Source organism: Emydura macquarii, unplaced genomic scaffold, assembly GCF_026122565.2.
Source record: "Emydura macquarii macquarii isolate MOO-44397 ecotype Brisbane River unplaced genomic scaffold, CSIRO-AGI_Emac_v2 contig_2473, whole genome shotgun sequence".
Lineage (NCBI taxonomy): Eukaryota > Metazoa > Chordata > Testudines > Chelidae > Emydura > Emydura macquarii.
This window is the reverse complement of record NW_027132610.1, coordinates 3,113,871-3,133,757: the sequence shown is the minus strand read 5'-3', so window position 1 is coordinate 3,133,757 and position 19,887 is coordinate 3,113,871. Positions and strand designations below refer to the sequence as shown.

Below are 19,887 nucleotides of genomic sequence, written 5' to 3'. Positions count from 1 at the left end.
TGTTGCTGATCTCTGCTAAAGCTACTGTGTCATGATCCTGAACGCCAGCTTTCCCCTGGATGTTGACATTTCCAAAATGACAGAGCAGGTGTCATCTGATAGTCCTGGAGATGCATTTTGCCCCATGTACTTTGTACACTAGTCAAATGATGCAGTTAAGGAAGACGCTTTATTTTAATTGATACCTATATTTTATCATTTTTCCCCAAAATCTATTTTTCTTTAAGGCTGTCCACTCAATGAAGCTACGTATTTCAAGATCCAACCAACAATTATTGGTTCATTTTAACTCCTGCACAGAATACAGGAATACTAACACAATAGGAGTTTGAGTGTCAATAGTGGAATCACATCTCTCTGAATTATATATGACAGCACAACTAGTCATAGAGAAGTGTGCTCAAACAGAAGTAGGGATCATTAGAAATACTAATGATGAATTGTCTGTGATACAATCTGTGCTTAAAAATTTGTGATAGTGTTGTTTATGACAATAGGCCCCAGCCCAGCAAATACAGTCCAAAGGGACTACTTATTTGAATAAATTTAAGCTTTTGCATGCATGTTTGCAGGATCAGGGCTTATTATCAGAAAAGTTCTGTGAGAAATTCAACTAAAATAAAAGGCAGAATTATGAAAATTCCATTTCAATGGGACTATGTCCTGATAGGACCTACTACTAATTTGTACTTGTAGGCTGTGAAGATGCAACTACAGTACTTGCATATTTTAGTCCCCTCTTTTCTCCTGAAGACATCTCGAGTGAAATCCTGATCCCACTGAAGTCAGTGGGAGTTTTGTCACTGCTTTCAAAGGGGCCAGCATTTCACCCTTCATCTTGCAGTACTTTTTCCCACTGAACTTGGAAACTACGGCTGCATTTATGTAACTTTCCTCAGTTTTAAATCTGAGTACAAATCTTTTCTTTATATACTTCTAAAGACTAACAGGAAAATGCTTTAAATTAATAGCTAAGGAGATAATTTATTGTTGTGCACGTGTTTTAATATTGTACAAAAGAAAACTTAGTTATAGCCAATATTTTTTCATATAATTTTTATAATGTTTTATAATGTTTGAAAGTGCATTTTAAAGTGAAAGACCAGAGATGGTGGAGCATTTGCTAAATAAAATGTGAAAACAAACTGAAGGAAAAGGGTCACATAGCACAATAAGATGAATGATTGAACACAGTGAATTTGTTAAATTGATCAAAAAGACATTACCAAAAGTAAGTCTGGTACAGAATGTACATTCATGATAATATCGCACAAATACTCTCCCATCATCTTCTTTTCTCTTTAACACTGATGACTTACATTTCTTTAAATTTTTCCAAAGTAAAAAATTGAGCATGTCAGATCAAATTCTGCTCTGACTTACTCTCCTTTAAATTCAATAGGACTATATGAGCCTCTACTCATGGGGGAATTCTGAGCCACTGCACACATGCAGAATTCATGTCCCTCGCAGATTTCTTCACTTCCCTGAAGAAAAATGATTTTCTGATGGGGAAGCAAAGGGAAGTGGCAAAACTGGTTATGCACCCCTTGCCAGCAGCATGGGCGCGTTGTTTCACGCACCTGGAGCAGCTGGCGGAAAGGTAAATAACTGGGGGAAGCGGTGGGGCTGGGGATGCCCCGGCCCTGCCCTGCACCGGGCCCAGCTGCTAATATCCTGGACTGGGGATGGGGGAGGACAGGACTTGCTCTTCCCCTGCAAGAAGTGGCCGGGAGTCAGACCCACCTCCAGAAACCAACCCCGGGTTCAGAAAGCTCCGCCTTCACCCACCCACTTCCTGACCCCATCTCTCCTCAGCCATAGAAGGAGGGCTTACTGTATGTCCACCCAACACCCCCCCACACCCAGACTTCCCCCACTGAGTCCCACCCTCCCTGCATCTGGACCACCACATGTGCACCCAGACCACCCCTACTGAGTACCCTGCACTCGAACTCCCTGAGTACCACCCTTCCCATACCTGGATCATCCCAGCTAGGGATGTAAAAATGAGTTTAATTAAACGCTGGGGGGGAGAGGGGAGCCGTGCTGGGTTCAGCTCCTCACTGCCAAGTGAGAGCTGCCTAGCTGTGGCTCCTCTTTTCCCCCCGCCACGGCAGCTGGGTAGCTCTCAATTGCAGGGAGCTGAACCAAGCCCAGGTGTGGCTCCAACCACCCCTGCGTTGGGCTCTGTGCTGCCCCTCCCCTTGCAGGAAGCCAAGCCCAGCTGTGGTTTGCTCTCGCCCTCCACGCTTGACTCCGCGCTTCCCCACTAGCAAGAGCTGCCCAGCTGCTCTCACTGGTGGAAAGCCAGCCCAGCTGCTGCTCCCCCCTACCCAGTTTAAATGGTAATCATTAAACAGCTGATTATGGTTTAAATGTTTAGGCTTTTCCACCCCTAATCCCAACGAGACCCCTGCACCTGGACCCCCACCCCATCAAGCCCCACTCACCCAGCATCCGGACCCCCCTCACTGAACCCCATCCCTCCACACCCAGACTCCCCTGCTGAGCCCAAACCATCTTCACCTGGACCTCCCCTGCAGAGTCCCATTCCCCCTGCATTCGGAACCCCCCAATGAACCCCTGTGCATCCAGATCCCCCCCACACCCAGACACCCCACCGAGTTGCCCGCACCCAGATTGCCCCACACAGAACCCTCTCACCCCACAACTGGGTCCCCCCACACTAAGCTCCTTCACACTTGAATCCTGCTGGGATGAGCCTGCTTGCCCCATACCTGGATTGGGGACCAGGGCTGGGCGTGCATGCGAGACTCTCTCCCTCTCGTTTGCTATCCTGGTATGCCTGGCATGGAGGGGCAGGCCCAGAGCCTTGTGCTGTGGAAGGGTCAGGTGCACCCTCACTACCGAATATACATCCTGAGGGGGGGGCTGCAGGGTGATCTCCCACCTCTGTTCTGCCAGTGCATGCACTCTCCACTGCCATGCTGGAGCCTCCAGATTTATTTATTGACTAATCAAATATGCAAAATTTTGCAGAATTTTAAAATATTGTGTGCAGAATTTTTATTTTTGGCACAGAATTTTTATTTTTTTGGTGCAGAATTACCTCAGGAATAATGTTATGTATGTTATGGTAGAATTTAGCCAATCCAGTAGTTGATAATGTATAGTAGAAGTAGAAGTAGTACCTCACTCTCTTTGTCTGGATGCTTTTCTACCCACATTCTGGGTAGATATGCTTGAGTAATCCAGATTTCTAGAGCAAAGCCACTGATGTCCAAGGAACTGTTCTCCACAGTCCTGATTACGGCTTTGCTATCTGTTTTCTAGAGGGTAAAAAGCAGACATTTATCAGTTTCTGCCGAAATAGCATTCAATTATACAAAACTGCATTTTTAAAAGAAAAACTCAGGCTTGAAGATGTAACATTAGGTATGAGGTGTACCAAAGCTTTTTACCATTCACAAGATGTAATTCTACAAAAAGCAGTTTTCATTTAAAGATATATTTTTCTTAGAATGACATGCACTTTTAAAAAAGTCTTTTAAGGTTAAAAGACTTCCATTGAAGTGACTCTAAACAGTGCAGATCAGAGGAATTTCCATTTGAAATAAAGAAATGGAATTACCAGTTTACATGATGAGTCCTCTATAAACATCATATGCAATTTATTTAAAAAATATAAAAGGGTCCTTTTTAAATACAAGACATAAACCCTAAAACAGAAAAATAATTTCAGGAAGATTTACTTACCTTTATTTTAAGTTTGTGCGTCCAACTATGAATGCGTTCAATACTGTATGGCATTTCAATAGACATGGCCACACAGAATCCACTAAATAAAGAAAAAACAATTGACATGCAAGGCACTTTTAAAGAAGATATTTGGCATGTATGCCATGCTCCCTCCAACAGAATCTATGTTCTCAATCTATGTTCTCTATTCTTCGCAGCTCTTAGGGTAAAGGCAATAAGCAGATCACTACTTATAGACTCAGACTTTAAGTTCAGAAGGGACCATCATGATCATCTAGTCTGACCTCCTTACTCTCTTTTGCCCCACACTTCCTCTTGGACAAGTTTCTATCGCCAAGACATTCCAAACAGGGGACATGCTGATTTACTATGGATATTCATAGATACATAGATTTTTAAGGACAGAAAAGGCCATGAGATCATCTAGTCTGATCTCTGGTATAACACAGGCCATAGAATTTTACCCTTTAATGATCCCAGTAACTTGTGTATGACTAAAGAGTACATTCCTGAAAGACATCCAGTCTTAATCTGAAAACATCAAGAGATGGAGAATCTCCCATTTCCTTTGGGAGATTAGCCACTGGAACACCCTCACTGTTTAAAAAAAAGATTGTGCCTTGTTTCTAATTTGAATATGTCCAGCTTTAACTTCCAGCCATTGGTTCTTGTTAAGCCTTTTGCCACTAGATTAAAGAGCCCTTTGATATCTGGTATCTTCTCACCATGGAGGTATTTACACACCAAGATCAAGTCATCACTTGATCATCAATCTGATATGCTAAATAGATTGTGCTTTTTAAGTCTCTCACAATATGGCATCCAACATCCTTTCAAAAACATGAACACCAGAACTGGACACAATATTGATCTCACTGATGCCATATACACAGGTAACATTATCTCCCCACTCCTACTTACTACTCCCCTCTTATAATCCAAAGACTGCATTAGTGAAACTGGAGAAACGGTCTGAAATAAATAGAATGAAATTCAATTTGGGAAAATGCAAAGTACTACACTTGGGAAGAAATAATCAATTGCACAAATACAAAATAGGAAATGACTGTCTAGGACGGAGTACTGAAGAAAAGGATCTTCGGGTTATAGTGGATCACAAACTAAATATGAGCCAACAGGGTAAACTGTTGCAAAAAAAAAGTGATCATCATTCTGGGATGTTTTGGCAGGAGTGGTTTCAGCAAGACACAGGAAGTAATTCTTCCAGTCTTTTCAGCACTGATAAGGCTTCAGCTGGAGTACTATGTCCAGTTCTGGGTGCCACATTTCAGGAAAGAGGTGGACAAATTGGAGAAAGTGAGGAGAGCAACAAAAATGATCAAAGATCTAGGAAACATAACCTATGAGGAAAGATTGAAAAAATTGTGTTTTTTTAGTCTGGAAAAGAGAAGACTCAGGGAGGACATGGTAAGTCTTCAAGTATGTAAAAGGTTGTTAAAAAGAGGAGGGTGATATACTGTTCTCCTTAACCACTGAGGACAGGACAAGAAGAAATGGTCTTACATTAAGACTATGTGGCTCTGGGAAGAAGGATAAAGGAGTTTGAGGTGCAAGTGGTGTTCTCGTCCATCCTCCCTATTAAAGGAAAAGGCCCAGGTAGGAACCATTGAATTATGGAAGTAAATCTGTGGTTATGCCAGTGTGGTGTTGGAGAGAGGGCTTTGGATTCTTCGACCATGGGATGTTGTTCCAAGAAGGATTGCTAGGAAGAGATGGGATCCATCTAATGACGAGAGGGGAGAGTATCTTCGCAGACAGGCTTGCTAACCTAGTGAGATGGAGACCTAAATCTGTAGGTAAGTGGGGAAGTGGGATAATGGAAGGAAGCACAAGAAGGAGGGTATTAGGGGGAGGCCCCCTGATTCATACTGAGAAAGTAGGGCAATCGGCTAGTTATCTTAGTTATCTTAGTTGCCTGTACACAAACACAAGAAGCCTTGGAAACAAACAGGAGGAATTGGAAGTCCTGGCACAGACAAGGAGTTATGATGTGATTGGAATAACAGAGACTTGACTGGAGCACTCTCATGGATGGGTATAAACTGTTCAGGAAGGATAGGCAGGGGAGGAAGGTGGAGGAGTTGCACTGTATGTAAGAAAGCAGTTTGATTGCTCAGAGCTCCAATAAGAAACTGGAGCAAAGCCTGTTGAGAGTCTCTGGGTTAAGTTTAGAGGTAAGCGCAACAAGGGTGATGTTGTGGTAGGCATCTGCTATAGACCACCAGACCAGGAGAATGAGGTAGATGAGGCTTTCTTCAGACAACTAAATATTTAAGTATGGGTTGCATAAATGAACTATACGATGGATAGAAAGCTGACTAGATCATTGGGTTCAATGGGTAGTGATCAATGGCTCGATATCTAGTTGGCAGCTGGTATCAGGTGGAGTGCCCCAGGTGTCAGTCCTGGGGCCGGTTTTGTTCAACATCTTCATTAATGATTTGGATGATGAGGTGGATTGCACCCTCAGCAAGTTTGCAGATGACATTAAGCTGGGAAGAGTAGTAGATATGCTGGAGGATAGGGATGGGATACAGAGTGACCTAGACAAATAGGAGGATTGCGCCAAAAGAAATCTGATGAGGTTCAGCAAGGACAAGTGCAGAGTCCTGCACTTAGGATGGAAGAATCCCATACACTGATACAGACTGGGGACTGACTGGCTAAGCAGCATTCTGCAGAAAAGGACTGGGGGGTTACAGTGGACAAGAAGCTGGATATGAGTCAACAGTGTGCCCTTGTTGTTAAGAAGGCTAACAGCATATTGGGCTGCACTGAAAGGAGCATTGCCAGTAGATCGAGGGAAATAATTATCCCCTTCTATTTGACACTGGTGAGGCCACATCTGGAGTATCGTGTCCAGTTTTGGGCCCCCAACTACAGAAAGGATGTCAACAATTTGGATGGAGTCCAGTGGAGGGCAACAAAAATGATTAGGGGGATGTAGCACATGACTTATGAGGAGAGGTTGAGGGAACTAGGCTTGTTTAGTCTGCAGAAGAGAAGAATGAGGGGGGATTTCATAGTAGCCTTTAACTACCTGAAGGGGGGCTCCAGGGAGGATGGAACTAGGCTGTTCTCAATGGTAGTAGATGACAGAACTAGGAGCAATGGTCTCAAGTTGCAGTGCGGGAGGTCTAGGTTGGATATTAGGAAAAACTTTTTCACTAGGTGGGTGGTGAATTGACAAAGCTGTGGCTGGGATGATTTAGTTTGGAGTAGTCCTGCTTTGAGCAGGTGGTTGGACTAGATGACCTCCTGAGGTCCCTTCCAACCCTAATCTTCTATGATACATTGCAGCAAGGGAGATTTATGTTAAACATTAGGAAAAATTTCCTGTGAGAGTAATTAAGCAGGAACAAATTGCCTAGGGAGTTATGGAATCTCTGTCACTGGGGGTTTTTAAAAACGGGTTAGACAAACACCTGTCAGGGATGGTCTAGATAATAATTAGTCCTGCCTTAATGCAAGGGACTGGACTAGATGTCCCTTCCATTCCTACATTTTTATTATTCTATAATTAGCCCTTTTTGCCACAGCATTGTGTGCGTACACAGCATTGTGTACTTGGGTAGGGCCTTATGTAGTTTTCAACACTGAAAATTCAATTCCTGGAGTAGCACAAGTGACCCCTAAAGCTCTTACTACTTTCTAATGGAAGAATGGCTCATGAACACGGTGTGAGTGGCTATCTGCAGAGGCACTGCATGAAGTAGAACTATAATGGATCAATTTCTCAAGAAGTAGAAGTTATTACAAAAAAATTCACAATTTGAAATATAATTTAAAATTATTAAAGATGTTAATAAAAAGAAAAAGCTAAAAAAGGTTTAATTTTAAAAAGTATACTTTCAGGTAGTGCAGGCCCAAGGGATTAGATTTTGTGATGCAAATTTTTAATAAAACGTGGTATTAATAGAAATGTTTTCAGGAAACAATCAAATATATTCAGTGTAATGGGATGGAGGTGCAGTTTGCCCAACAATTATTGCCCTGTAATATTTGCAAACCAAACAGAGCAGCAGTTTTGAATTAAAGGTAAAAAGTCTTTTCATCATCCAACCTGAATGTAGTTCCAAAAACCCACATAAATGGTGAAAAATAAATTTTAAAAGCTGCTTCACATTTAAGAATCTAAGGTGTTAGTAACAAAAATAAGGAAACATTTTAAAATCATGTATTGACCATCAAATATCTTATTAAATGTTACTTACCCTTTTTTTGTTCCTATTTGCTTAACACGAACCTTCTTTACTGTATCCTACACAAAATAAAAAACTTTAAATATATCATTGTTACGAAATATGAAGATCTGAGTGCCACTCTTGGTTTTATTAGAAAAGCAACTACAGCAGAGCACACACAAGGAGTTTTCAGTTTCTTTCATTTTCAGTGGTCGATTCTTTCCTCAATGTGTGAGTATAACAAATGAGAAGGAGAATATGCTTGATATTTAAAGATGGGAAACATACTAAGTCATTTGTCCCTTCTTGCAAACTATTCTTTGTGGGCAAACCATTATGCCCACATGGAATATCAATGAAGTCAATGGGCTTCAGGGGGCCACCTACACAAAACAGTCAGCTTACAGGACTGGGACCTTAATTACTAACACTGCTAAATTTACTCATGTCCTAAACCAGTGGTTCTCAATCTTCTCCATACTGGAACCTCTTTCCACTTTCTTTCTAGGGCCTTCATCCCATGTAGCCAGGACCACTTTTCATTTAACAATATGGACAGGCTGGTCACAATCCCCAGGTTGTGAACCCTGTTTTAGAGCTATTGTTTTGAGCAGATTCAGGTAGGCATCACTGCATCCATTTATTTTTTGCTTCAGTTCACATTTTTTGGAAGATCTTGGGGTAACCATAAGGGTTAGAAACAATTTTTTTAAAATGAAAAGATAAGAAAGATGTAAAAAGGTAAAGGAGAACAGTTGTGACTACCCTCAAACCTGTCATAGAATCACTGCACATAGGAGAACTTCTGATCCAGACCAAGAAGATGATACTTTAAGTTTATATTTTAAATGCACAAACCTGTGTGTTTTCATTTAATGCTTTGTCTTGTTGCCAAGGTGCCACAGCAGCAGGCATTTGAAATGTAATACAGCCATCCTGAAAACTAAGCTCAGTGATGTAGGTGATTTTGATTAGAACTGTAGTTTTAGATGGTAAATTTCCAACACTTACAGTAAAAACATCCTAGAAAAGAGACACTTGCTTTAATCTGCATATTTAAACTATATGTTTTCCAGAGCAATAAATCATTTGTTTGTCACATACAGAAAACAAATGCTAGTTTTCTATGTTTCTTCAGAGAAGCAGCTTGAAGAAAACTAATTATGGGGATAAGGGCCAAGAAGCTATGCTGTTTTAATAATTTGCTAAAAATTCTTGTTTGGACAAAACTCATCAGTAGTAACTGTGCATAAATCAATATTTTACAAAGAGTTCACATCGTTTTTAAAAGAGGATTTTACATAGAATTGGCAAAATCTAGTTTCTGTAGGATGTACAGCAGTTATTTTTGACAAATTTCCTGAAATGATCAAATGTGCAGCCTAAACAATTTCCATTCTTTAAAAAATATGTTAAAAACCAAAAATAAAATTCTTCCCACTAAATGTGTGATTCTGCAAAGATTCCAATGAGACTACTCACATGTGTAAAGTGAAGTACATGTGTATTTGCGGGTTTGGGGATCAATTTCATAAACTTGCTTTGTTTGAGATATGACTTTATTAACTAATATACAATGTGGCCAATCTGGAGTTTTTAAAATGCATAGTAAACTACAACATTCAACATACAGGGGCATCCTGGTCCATCAAGTAAGCTCCATAACCCCGACTGATTGCTTCATTATATTCCTTATGTGCTTGCTCCTTTTCTTTAACCTGCAAAAGATTGCCCCAAAATCAGTCATTTAACTATTTTTATATGGAACACAGTTAACCACCTTGTCTCGGTTAACCAACAAGTAATTTAAAGGGACACCATCAACTTGAAAACTAGTTCAGTGACAATCATATAAAATGAGACTGAGAGTAGTATTAATACTAATGTTCTATGTCTTCGCTCATTAATGCGTTGAAATCTTCGGGTTGAAAGCATCATAGAAGAGTGAAATATTAAATCATCTTACCTCTCCAATAATATGTTTCCCATTGATGAAAGCTTCAAATCCACATACAGCCGCTGTGTCATCCAAAGGAAAGACATATTTTGCCTCAATGGGGTTATCATTCTGATTGGTATATGTCTGAAACACTACAACCTGAAATAGAGAAATGCATCCCTTTTATAATCCTATTAAATAAAAAAAATAATGATTAAAAAAACCACCAGGTAGTGAATACATCTTTCCATAGGTCATTCTGAACAAGTGATTTTGGTTTAAAATCACTATTTTAAATTTAACAGCATAAATGTGCTGTGTTTCACACTACAAAATATCACTAGGAGGTAGAGTGCAATTTGGTTTATCTTTCTGAAGACCTATTTGTACACAAATACTTCAAACACACATACATATAGTGATTGTAGCAAATCCAGCAGTGCTTGGGAAAATGGATAGTTCAGGAAACTGGAATTAGAATATGGAACCTTTAATCTTTAGGTCACCAATTCAAATCTCCTCCAAGTGAAGAGTAAATAAAAATCATTACCATTTGACAGCTATTTGAAAATCCTAACTTTACAAATATCACCAATCTAGTGTCTATAGGATAGGAGTCCACATCCCAAAAACTACCAATGCAAATTTGTTGGTAGCCTTATGAGTGATTAAAGAATTGAGTAGGCAGGAAGACAGATAGTCCAACCAGGTTAAACTTTACTGACATTGATACATGGGAAACCTGTTCTGTCTCTCCAAGAACAATACCTGTTCTGTAAATAGAGAATTTCAGTCTTCAGTGCCAGAGGTTCCAGCTCAACTCCTGTCCACACCTGTTCCTCTCTGCACTCCCTGTCTATGTCCCCACAAAATCCTGAGACCTTCTCATCAGCTTCCTCCTGGCACATCCAAGATGGCCATTCATCAGTCCTGAGGAGGAAGCTGGATGGGGAAATCTCTGTGAATGTGGGGCCTTTTTTCAGTCCCTTGTCTATCATGCATCTGGGCCACTGACTCCTTGGACTCCTTCTCAGAGTAGTGGACATGGTCTAGGTTTCTCTGCTGGGTATATCCCCCAGGATCCTTTGTTTTGATCCAGGACTTCTATCCTTGGTTTTTTTCATTTTTTTGTCCCATGTAATCTGTTGATTTCTGGGTTTGGAGGCACCTCCCTCATCCATGGGGGTAGGCTTTTCATTACTTTGGTAAACTCAACCCACCAATCCTAGTTATTAAATAGCAGGGCAAGAAAGTCACTTAAAAAAACAAACAAGCATACGCCATTGCAGTAACTTTCTTCTAGGCAGTGACTTAACCATAGATAAGCAGAAAAATGATTCTGAAATATGGAATTACACAAATTCACTATTTTTTTCATTGCCCAAATAATTTACAAAAGCTATTTGTCTGCTCACCTTTAAGAATTAAAAATACTGTGAATCAATGTCAAAGATTAGTCTCTTTCAGATCTTATTTAGCGATTGAGTTGTCTATTTTTCTAAAAGTGAATCAAACAGTACATAACAATTGGAATTAATTCTCAGTAGTCATTGCTGAAAAGTTGAGCTAACAATAAACAGTACACTGTACCTGTGCTATGAAATCTATTATCCTCCCCTTGATATGAATATCTTCAAGAGGGATGGGGTTTCCAGATGTGTCCTGAAGACCAGTTTTTATATGATTCAAAAGATTTACATCTGGTAATGCATAATCTAAATATAAAAAGTTTAAGAAGGGTTAGTGTTTGGTTTGGTTTTTTTGAGTGTGTGTTGGGGAGGGGGCTGATAGGCAATCCCTCACACCAATGGCCAACTGTCCCATGTTTTCAACTGTAATTCAGAATACATGGGTTAATAAAATTCAATGTCTGTTATTAATTTTCACGATATCATTGTTCCATTGCTGTGATAAAGGCTGTCTGAGGGATCATGAGCTCATGACAGGTCTTTCATAAGATCTTTGTTTAGCTCTTAGGGAATAAAATGTGAATTCTTTAAAGAGCGTCTGATGACTTATGCAAGAAAACTTCCTGATAGGCCTCTTGAAAGGCACTTTGTCAGGAGGAAAAAAACAGCCTCAGTATTTATTCCCAGAGGAAATCTGTTAAACAGATGCTTCCAAGGTACTCCAAGTAATAATATTGGTAAGAGCTGCAAATCAGTTCAAAAGAATTATGTTAAAAATGTATTTGATCAGTTTTATTCAGGAATTTTTGCTTAATATCTAGAGTATTCATGACGTAAATTCAGTTATAAACAAGAAACATTTTCCACCTTCGGGTTGTAAATGACAATGCGAGGATGCTGGCCGATCTTGCTCTAATCCCATCTCAAATCCAGGCTGAAACTGCTTTACTTGGTCTCCAGCAAGGCAAAATTTAACAATGTAGCTCATTTTAACCTGACAGGTTTTGTATACAACAAATTCATCATCCTATTGCAAGCAAAGAGAAATATTTTACAAATATAAAAAAAGCTACAGGTATTCCTACAAAGACTGTACACTGATTTAAGAGCTGATCTTTAGAGACATCTCAATTGGCATATGTAATGTGACTCTATATGGTTTTAATACTAACGCTTTGCACTTTTCAAAACACTCCATCTCTGCCCTTTTCTAATTCTATACCTCCTGATATTTCCTACACTGCCCAATCTTCACTTGTGACTGCTCCTTTTGTCTCCTTTGCGCCTCACAAATGTATGCCTTCTTTCATGCTATCCTCAACTCAGGGTAAAGCCTCACAATTAAGTTATCCAGGCGCCCTCCCTCTCTTTTAAAAAAAAATACCTTAAAACACAACTGTTCCTCAAAAGAATTCCAAGTATAATTATCACTTTTCCCTCTATGGCTGCCAGGACGCAATTGTGCCTATTTGTTTGCACACTATTGTACCTATTCCTGCCTTTACAGTTTAAACTTTTTGAAGCAGGGATTATATTTATTTTATACCTTTATAAGGCAGCGGAACCCTCTTTCACTGCTGTGTTTTCTATATTCCATATGTGACAGACAGACTATATTCTGAACATACCTTATGGAATTAAGATCAGTTTTACTGAATTAACTTTAAACCTTATTGGAGTACCTATGGGGTACATTGTATTAAAAAGTAATTGTATATGTGGTGTTGTGGCAATGTATGTACCTTCTCTACCAGAGAAGGAGGATGCTAATGAACTTCCTCAGTTATAGCCTTTGAAGTCCTCCTGGGGACATATGCATACACAAGTCCAAACTGAATTCTCCTGAGACCCACAAAGAAAAGACTTCTGGATAAAAAACCTGAGTTTAAAATAATCTCAGAGTCTTCTTCCTGATCTACCAAACAGACAGGATCCCTGAGGGCACCAATTCGTATGGGAGGATTGGAAGAATTTGGCCTAGTGAGACCTCAAAAGACTGTGTACTTGTTCTGAGCTGAAACGCTAATTAATTTGTGACCAAAAAAACCTCCAAGGGTGCGGTAAAACCTGGTAAGCTTATTAGCATGCATGTAGGTTCTTTTATTGTTTTAAATATGTTTTCTACATAATATTTTTCCTTAAGAAAACAGTAAGCTTGCTTGGAAAAAGAACTGTGTGGTAACTTATTCCTGTAGCTATAACCCTATTATCTATCTCTGAAGAGAAAGTAAGCAGGTCTGTTTAGGTAGACTGTGTTGGGAATTATACAGAGAAGGCCAGGGAACTGTCCAGCCTGGAAATACTGCAGTTAGAAGACAGAGAGACACATGTCTCCACCCAAGAGTGGTAACAATTGGGGAATTGGAAGCCTGACGGTCGGGTGCCCTTGCTGAACCACTGAGGGAAAATACAGGTGCAGATGTCCCGTACTGTGACATCATATACAAAAAAGTTTCTGTGAGCGAGCAAGCCTTCTTGACAAAATAAACCTCCACTCTTAACGCCAGGAGTCACAGTGACCACCAATATACTGGGGAAGAAGAGTTTCTATCCTCAGTGTGGAGCAACTATAGCAAGACTACCCAGCTCCTCTTTACTCCTTGCTGGGATTTGCTGAAGCAAGACTGCGAGAAAGTTGAGGGAAAAGGCAAGGAGGATCCTATGTGAAAGTAGTAATTATAGGATGCAAGGGAAATAACTTCCTTGGAATGTAGCATCAAATACCTATCTGATAGGTAAGAATTGGTGTTTTCCAAGGGGACTATCACAATGCAAATAGTTTATGTGGAATGAAAGTCAATATAAGTGAAGCAATGCTTTACTAAAGGGATGTGTCTACATTGGGAAAAGAAGTTGTGAATCACTGCTGCAACCCTGGTGGAATATGGTTTTCAGCTAGTATAGACATAGCCTACCTATATTCAACATCCATTACAAAAATCCTGGTTGACCCTTTCATGGTTTATGAGACATGAAAGTCAACTGAAATATAGCAAAGTAGTTCAGGATTTTCATCCCACTTTGTTAGAACCAAGTTCAATATAAACTCTCTCTCAGCTATTTATAGAATTCCACTGTAATATCAAATAATATTAATACTTTTAATTTAAATAGTGTCTTTCATGCTGCTGTCCAAAAGCTCTACATAAATGTTTAACATCCTGTGATGCAGGTATTGTATGCACTTTACAGATGGGGAAATGGAGGTAAAAGTGATTAAGTGATTTGCCTACTGCAACATAGTGATAAAGTGGCAGAACTAGGAGTAGAACCTAGGTGCTCAGTCTCCCTCTATTCTGTTATCTAATGTTGGCACAATAAATCCAAGCATTTTAAACAACTTCAGTGCCTTGTTTTGGTTGGATCTGATTTCAGTACCTCAAAATCTGAAGAGATGTTTGCTGTTTTACGGACTCCATGCACGCTGTCATACCCTGATGGTGCATTAGTTAATGAGACATCTTTTTTATACAAGTCCAAGCAGGTTCCAAGTGCCACATTACAAATGGCCAACAGTCGAGTTCCATCCATTTCACTTGGTGGAGAATACTTAATACTTGTACTATAGTTAAAGAAAGATTACACGCAGAGACACATACAGTTTATGCAGTTTACATTAACATGCATTTCTATTTTAAGTTTCAACAGAAAGTAGAAAAATGAATAGGAATAATTTCCAACATTAAAATTATCTTAAAATTGCTCTAAAACTTTACAAAAAGAAACTTAAAATTTTTAAGAGTCAAAAGAACACAAAAGAGAGTCTCAAAAGGAGGCAAAGATATGATAAATAAATATTTCAGACCTGATAGAATCACTGAAATAAATGCCACTCCCCAGGTTCCCAATATCAGTTCTTTCTATGCCATGATCTTCAACCACCATCTTTGGTAAAAGGAGTCCTCTAGAAAAGAAAGAGCATCATAAATAATGAAGGTAGAAGGATCCTGACATAGAGTCCCTTGGTTAATACATACTGTGTAAATAGGGTGCCACTGATGATCCAGATAAAATACAGCTTACAGAAACCTTGAGAAGAAAGTTCTGGAAAATGTTTGTTACTGCATAATTCCCAGCATATGCCCACCCCTCGCACCCCCACCCACTCGGTGCTAACTCGGTGCAGCTGTTGTTGTCAGCATTTAGTTGTTATGCTGCTACCCCCTCCCCCATAAGAAAATTGCCTACGCACCCCAGTGCCTATGTTGTTCTCAGATAGCTTTGTTGCCCACCGATAACGGGCTATGTATCCCATGCCATAACAGCTCTACCCAAGGCCACAGGCCTTGTCATAGTCTGGCACGTACTAATGTATATCCCTCCCCCAATCCAGAGCTACCAAACTTGCAACGCATTCTCTAGTATAAAAAGGGGTACGCCCCATGCCCAAATTGAGAAAGCGTTCGCCAGCCTGATCATCTGGACCGCCCCGCTTCTCCCGTTCCCGTACTCTGAACGCGAATCGTGAAACCCGTACCTAACGATATGCTACGACTCCTTCTCTGTTCCTAGTGGTGAGATATGAAAAGTAACTGCTTTGCCTGTTTCTCTGCCTGCTTTATATGATAATCATTTAAGCTACGTATTAAGTATTACAGCGTGTACCCCATATTCCTTAATAAAATTTTGTTGTATTATCCAACTGACTGATTATTGACTCTGGGGGATCCATAACCTGTCACGACAATGTTCAGTAAAACAGAGACATTCTGGATTAGTCACCATAGGGGGAAATCCCTGGGCCAGGTTCATCAAGAGGATATATTACAGTAAGTACTTCTTATTTTTCTAATTTTAGCACATACAAAACTGCATGTTACAAAGTGAAAACAAAAAATAGTGATTATTGGCAAACATCCACATTAACACAAAACCATCACTTAATATTTGTCTGATTATATAAAATAGTGCTACTTTTCTATAACATATACTGTGTGTAACATCACATACTTATCACAGAAGCATACGTTATCTAAGCAAAACAAGGGTGGGAGTAAAAGGTAAAGTGGCAAGGAATGAAGGGCAGTTTGATTCTTAACTTTTAGTCTTCTTTTATGGAAAGTAGATCTTATCAAACGAACCAGATTTCAACTTTAGACGATATTTGGTTGATATAGGTAACTACATGTATTAATATACTTAGACTTTTGTAAGGCATTTGAGTTAGTGCTGCATGACATTCTTGTTAAAAAATTAGCACTATACAATATCAATAAAGCCCATGTTAAATAAATTAAGAACTGGCTAACTGACAGAACTCAAAAAGCGGTTGTCAATGGGGAATCATCATTGAATGAGGATGTTTCTAGTTGTGTTCCTCATGGATTGGCACTAGGCCCAATGCTGTTCAATATTTTAATCAATGATCTGGAAGTAAATATACAATCACTGCTGATCAAATCTGAGGGTGACATGAAGGTTGGCAGAGTAGTAAATAAGGATGAGGACAAGGTGAGGGCAGTCATACAGAGTGACCTGGATCAGTTGGTAGGCCAGGCCCATTCAAAATATGATTAAATACAGCCAAATGCAAGGTCATACATCTAGGAACAAGAAATGCAGACAATATCTACAGAATGGGGGCTGGTATCCTCAAAGCTGTGACTCTGAAAAAGATTTTGAGGTCACAGCAGATAAGAAACTCAACATGAGTTCCCAGTGTGACACAGTGGCAAAAAGGGCTAACACTATTTTTGGACACAAACAGGAAAGCTGTAAAATGATTTTACCCTGCCTACAGCACTGGAGAGACTGATAACAGAATATTACATACAGTTCTGGTGTCCACATTTTTTAAAGGATGCTGAAAATTTGGAGCAGGCACAGAGAAGGGCCACAAAAATAATATGAGGTCTTGAGAAACTTAAAGACCTTAATAGGTGACTCAATTACAGTGCATAAGTATCCTAAACGGAGAAAATATCTGGTCCTGAGGGGCTCTTTAATCTTGAGGAAAGAGACATAACAAGAACCAATGGCTGGAAGCTGAAGCCAAACAAAATCAAATTAGACATAGGGGACATATTTTTTAACAGTGAAGGTGATAAACTACTAGAATAAACTAACAAAGGAAGTGGTGGATTCTCTATCCGTTGAGTTCTTCAAATCAAGATTGGATGCCTTTCTGAAAGGTACGTTTTAGTAAACAAAAATAAGTTATTGGACTCAATGCAGAGTAACTGGGTGAAATTTATACCCTGTCTACACTGCAATTAAACACCAGTGGCTGGCCCACATCAGCTGACTTGGCTTGTGGGGCTCAGGCTATGGGGCTATTCATCAGTCATGTAGATATTTAGGCTCTAGATGGAGCCCAGGCTCTGGGATACTCCCTCCTTGTGGGGTCCCAGAGCCTGAATGTCTACACCACAATTAAACAGCCCTGGAACTCGAGCCTGGCATGCCTGAGTCAGCTAACAAAGACCAGCTGTGGATCTTTATCTTCAATGTAGACATACCCTTAGTGGCCTGTGATATACAGGAAGTTTGACCAGATAACCTAATTGTCCATTATGGACTTAGACTCTATGAATTATGTTAAGATCGCAACAGAAATCAACTTTATTCAAGAACAGATTTGGCTATAGAAATGAAACGTATTATTCATACAATGTCATAGGTGTGCATGGCCCTTTAGAGGCAAATAAAGTTAACAGCTTCTTGTCCTGAGGAGCTGCAATCAAACAGGATGATCACATGAACATTCACTAATGGGCCCAGTACTTAATAGTGAGTAGTCCCATAGAATTTGTTAGTATTAATACTACAGTACTATTGGCTGCAAATGTTTGATGGATCTGACCCTTAATTAGATCCAACACATGGGATGAAAATAAAAATGTGTCTGGTAAGATACGGGTTAGAGCAGCAGAAGACTGATGTGTGCTTAATAATACATACACCTAAAAGAAGGGATATATTATTCACATTTATTACTCTTTCCACTCTCTCTATATTTTGTCTAATGTAATAATTAAGCTTAAATATAACACACTGGAAAAAATTTAAGTTCTTTCTCTATCCAGGTATTTAAATTATGCTATCTGACTACTTATATCCACCCTAGACCCATTTTCAAGAGAATATCACATCTGTATAATTTTTCTGTTCAAAAGAAAAGGTTGTTTTTTCTTTTATGATGTAGTGCATAAATCTTAATGCTCAAACATTAAACATTTGTTTACTGTCAAAAGAAAGAGTCCTTTATCAGCTCAAAATATTAAACAAAAAAGTAAAAAGATGCTGGAAAACCTTAAGGAAAAAATATTGCAAATTCTTACCGGGAAAGAATTCCAACGAAGTTGCGCACAAATGATGCATGGAATAATGATTGAACATTCCCAAGATTGCTCAGAAACTTTGCTGTTTCACTTATTCTGCCAATTCTGTATATTTGTAGAACTTTCACTGGATAGTCACTGCAAGAAATTGAAAATGTACTTTGAGGTCATATGAGTTAGAAAGTTTAGTCAAATTCATTTAATAGCTAAAAGGATGAAGAATTATATGTACCTCAAAGCAATGACAAGCTTCAGTTGTTTTTCTTTCATAAGTACAAGAATCAGACACAATACAAAGGAGCAATTACTGAAAACACACTGGAAATATTAAACATTAAGGCAAACGGGAATGCAAATTGTAATTCTATAGCAACTATCTAATCTTTGATTATCTATAGTCTCGTACTAGGTTTCCTTCTTTTCCATACAATGTATTTATGTTTCACAAAGTTCAAGCTATAGCAGAACTGTGGAAAAACTCAGAATGTCTGTTTTCCAAAATTTTAACAAAATTGGATGTTGAAGTTTCCATCTCCCGGACCTATTCATTCATTGTCCTTTTGGAGTGAACAGTCTTGGTGACCTATGGGAAAGAGCTTCTAGCTGGTGGTCTGCACAGAATGTAGCTGAATTACACTACAGCTCCCAGCAGCCACTGAGACTTGTCTGTTGAGGCTGTAGACAGGACCAATGACTGCTGGAAGTTGTAGCAGACTGACTAAGGTTTAAAAGTATTTAGGCACCTAACTCCATGAAATCAATGGGAGTTAGGTGCCTAAATACTTTTGAGGATCTGAGCCTACGAGCTCAATCCTGTGCACTCCTGCCACAAGCTCAGCTGCATACAAAATACATATTCAATTACAAAACAATCTTGATGGGATCCTCTCAAAGATATTTAAATAACAAATTCAGAGTAGTAGAAACAGGTGCTGAATACTCTCAGTAACCCAGGAAGAGGAATTTAGCAAAGCCTTTTTAAAATTTGCCTTTGTTGGTATCTTTTCAGATCCTGGGAAGTCCAGACTTGGTGCAGGTCATTGGCTTCTGCTCCATGTAATGCTCCAGCATGCTGTATACTGGTATCACTCCCAGGCTACACCTCCCACAGAATGCCGCCTTCAGAGTTAAGATAAAGGGTAAATTTTCCAAAAGTATCTAAGTGACTTGGCTCTTAAGGCCACGTCTACACTACGGGTGCTACAGCAGTATAGCATGGTGCCATAGTGATGCTGCTACAACCCCATAATGCAGTTGCAGATTATAGCGACAGAAGAAGTTTTTCCATTGCTGTAGGAACTCCGCCTCCCTGAGTGACAGTAATTAGGACA

General features: G+C 39.5%; 1 protein-coding gene across 2 annotated transcripts in view; it reads right to left on the bottom strand.

Annotated features, from left to right (window-relative positions):
- PARP4 (poly(ADP-ribose) polymerase family member 4) overlaps positions 1–19,887 on the bottom strand; it is a 77,192-nt gene that overhangs the window by 34,047 nt on the left and 23,258 nt on the right. For both annotated transcript variants that reach the window (XR_010922570.1, XM_067562827.1), the window contains exons 11-21: positions 18,557–18,694; positions 15,082–15,180; positions 14,655–14,838; positions 12,144–12,303; positions 11,458–11,582; positions 9,895–10,026; positions 9,560–9,646; positions 8,787–8,951; positions 7,959–8,005; positions 3,721–3,802; positions 3,156–3,293 (exon numbers count right to left, since the gene is read on the bottom strand). Coding sequence is in view for 1 of the 2 variants with exons in the window: in XM_067562827.1 (XP_067418928.1) it covers positions 3,156–3,293; positions 3,721–3,802; positions 7,959–8,005; positions 8,787–8,951; positions 9,560–9,646; positions 9,895–10,026; positions 11,458–11,582; positions 12,144–12,303; positions 14,655–14,838; positions 15,082–15,180; positions 18,557–18,694 (1,357 nt within the window). In the remaining variant the exon portion in view is untranslated. The remainder of the gene's footprint in view (positions 1–3,155; positions 3,294–3,720; positions 3,803–7,958; positions 8,006–8,786; positions 8,952–9,559; positions 9,647–9,894; positions 10,027–11,457; positions 11,583–12,143; positions 12,304–14,654; positions 14,839–15,081; positions 15,181–18,556; positions 18,695–19,887) is intronic.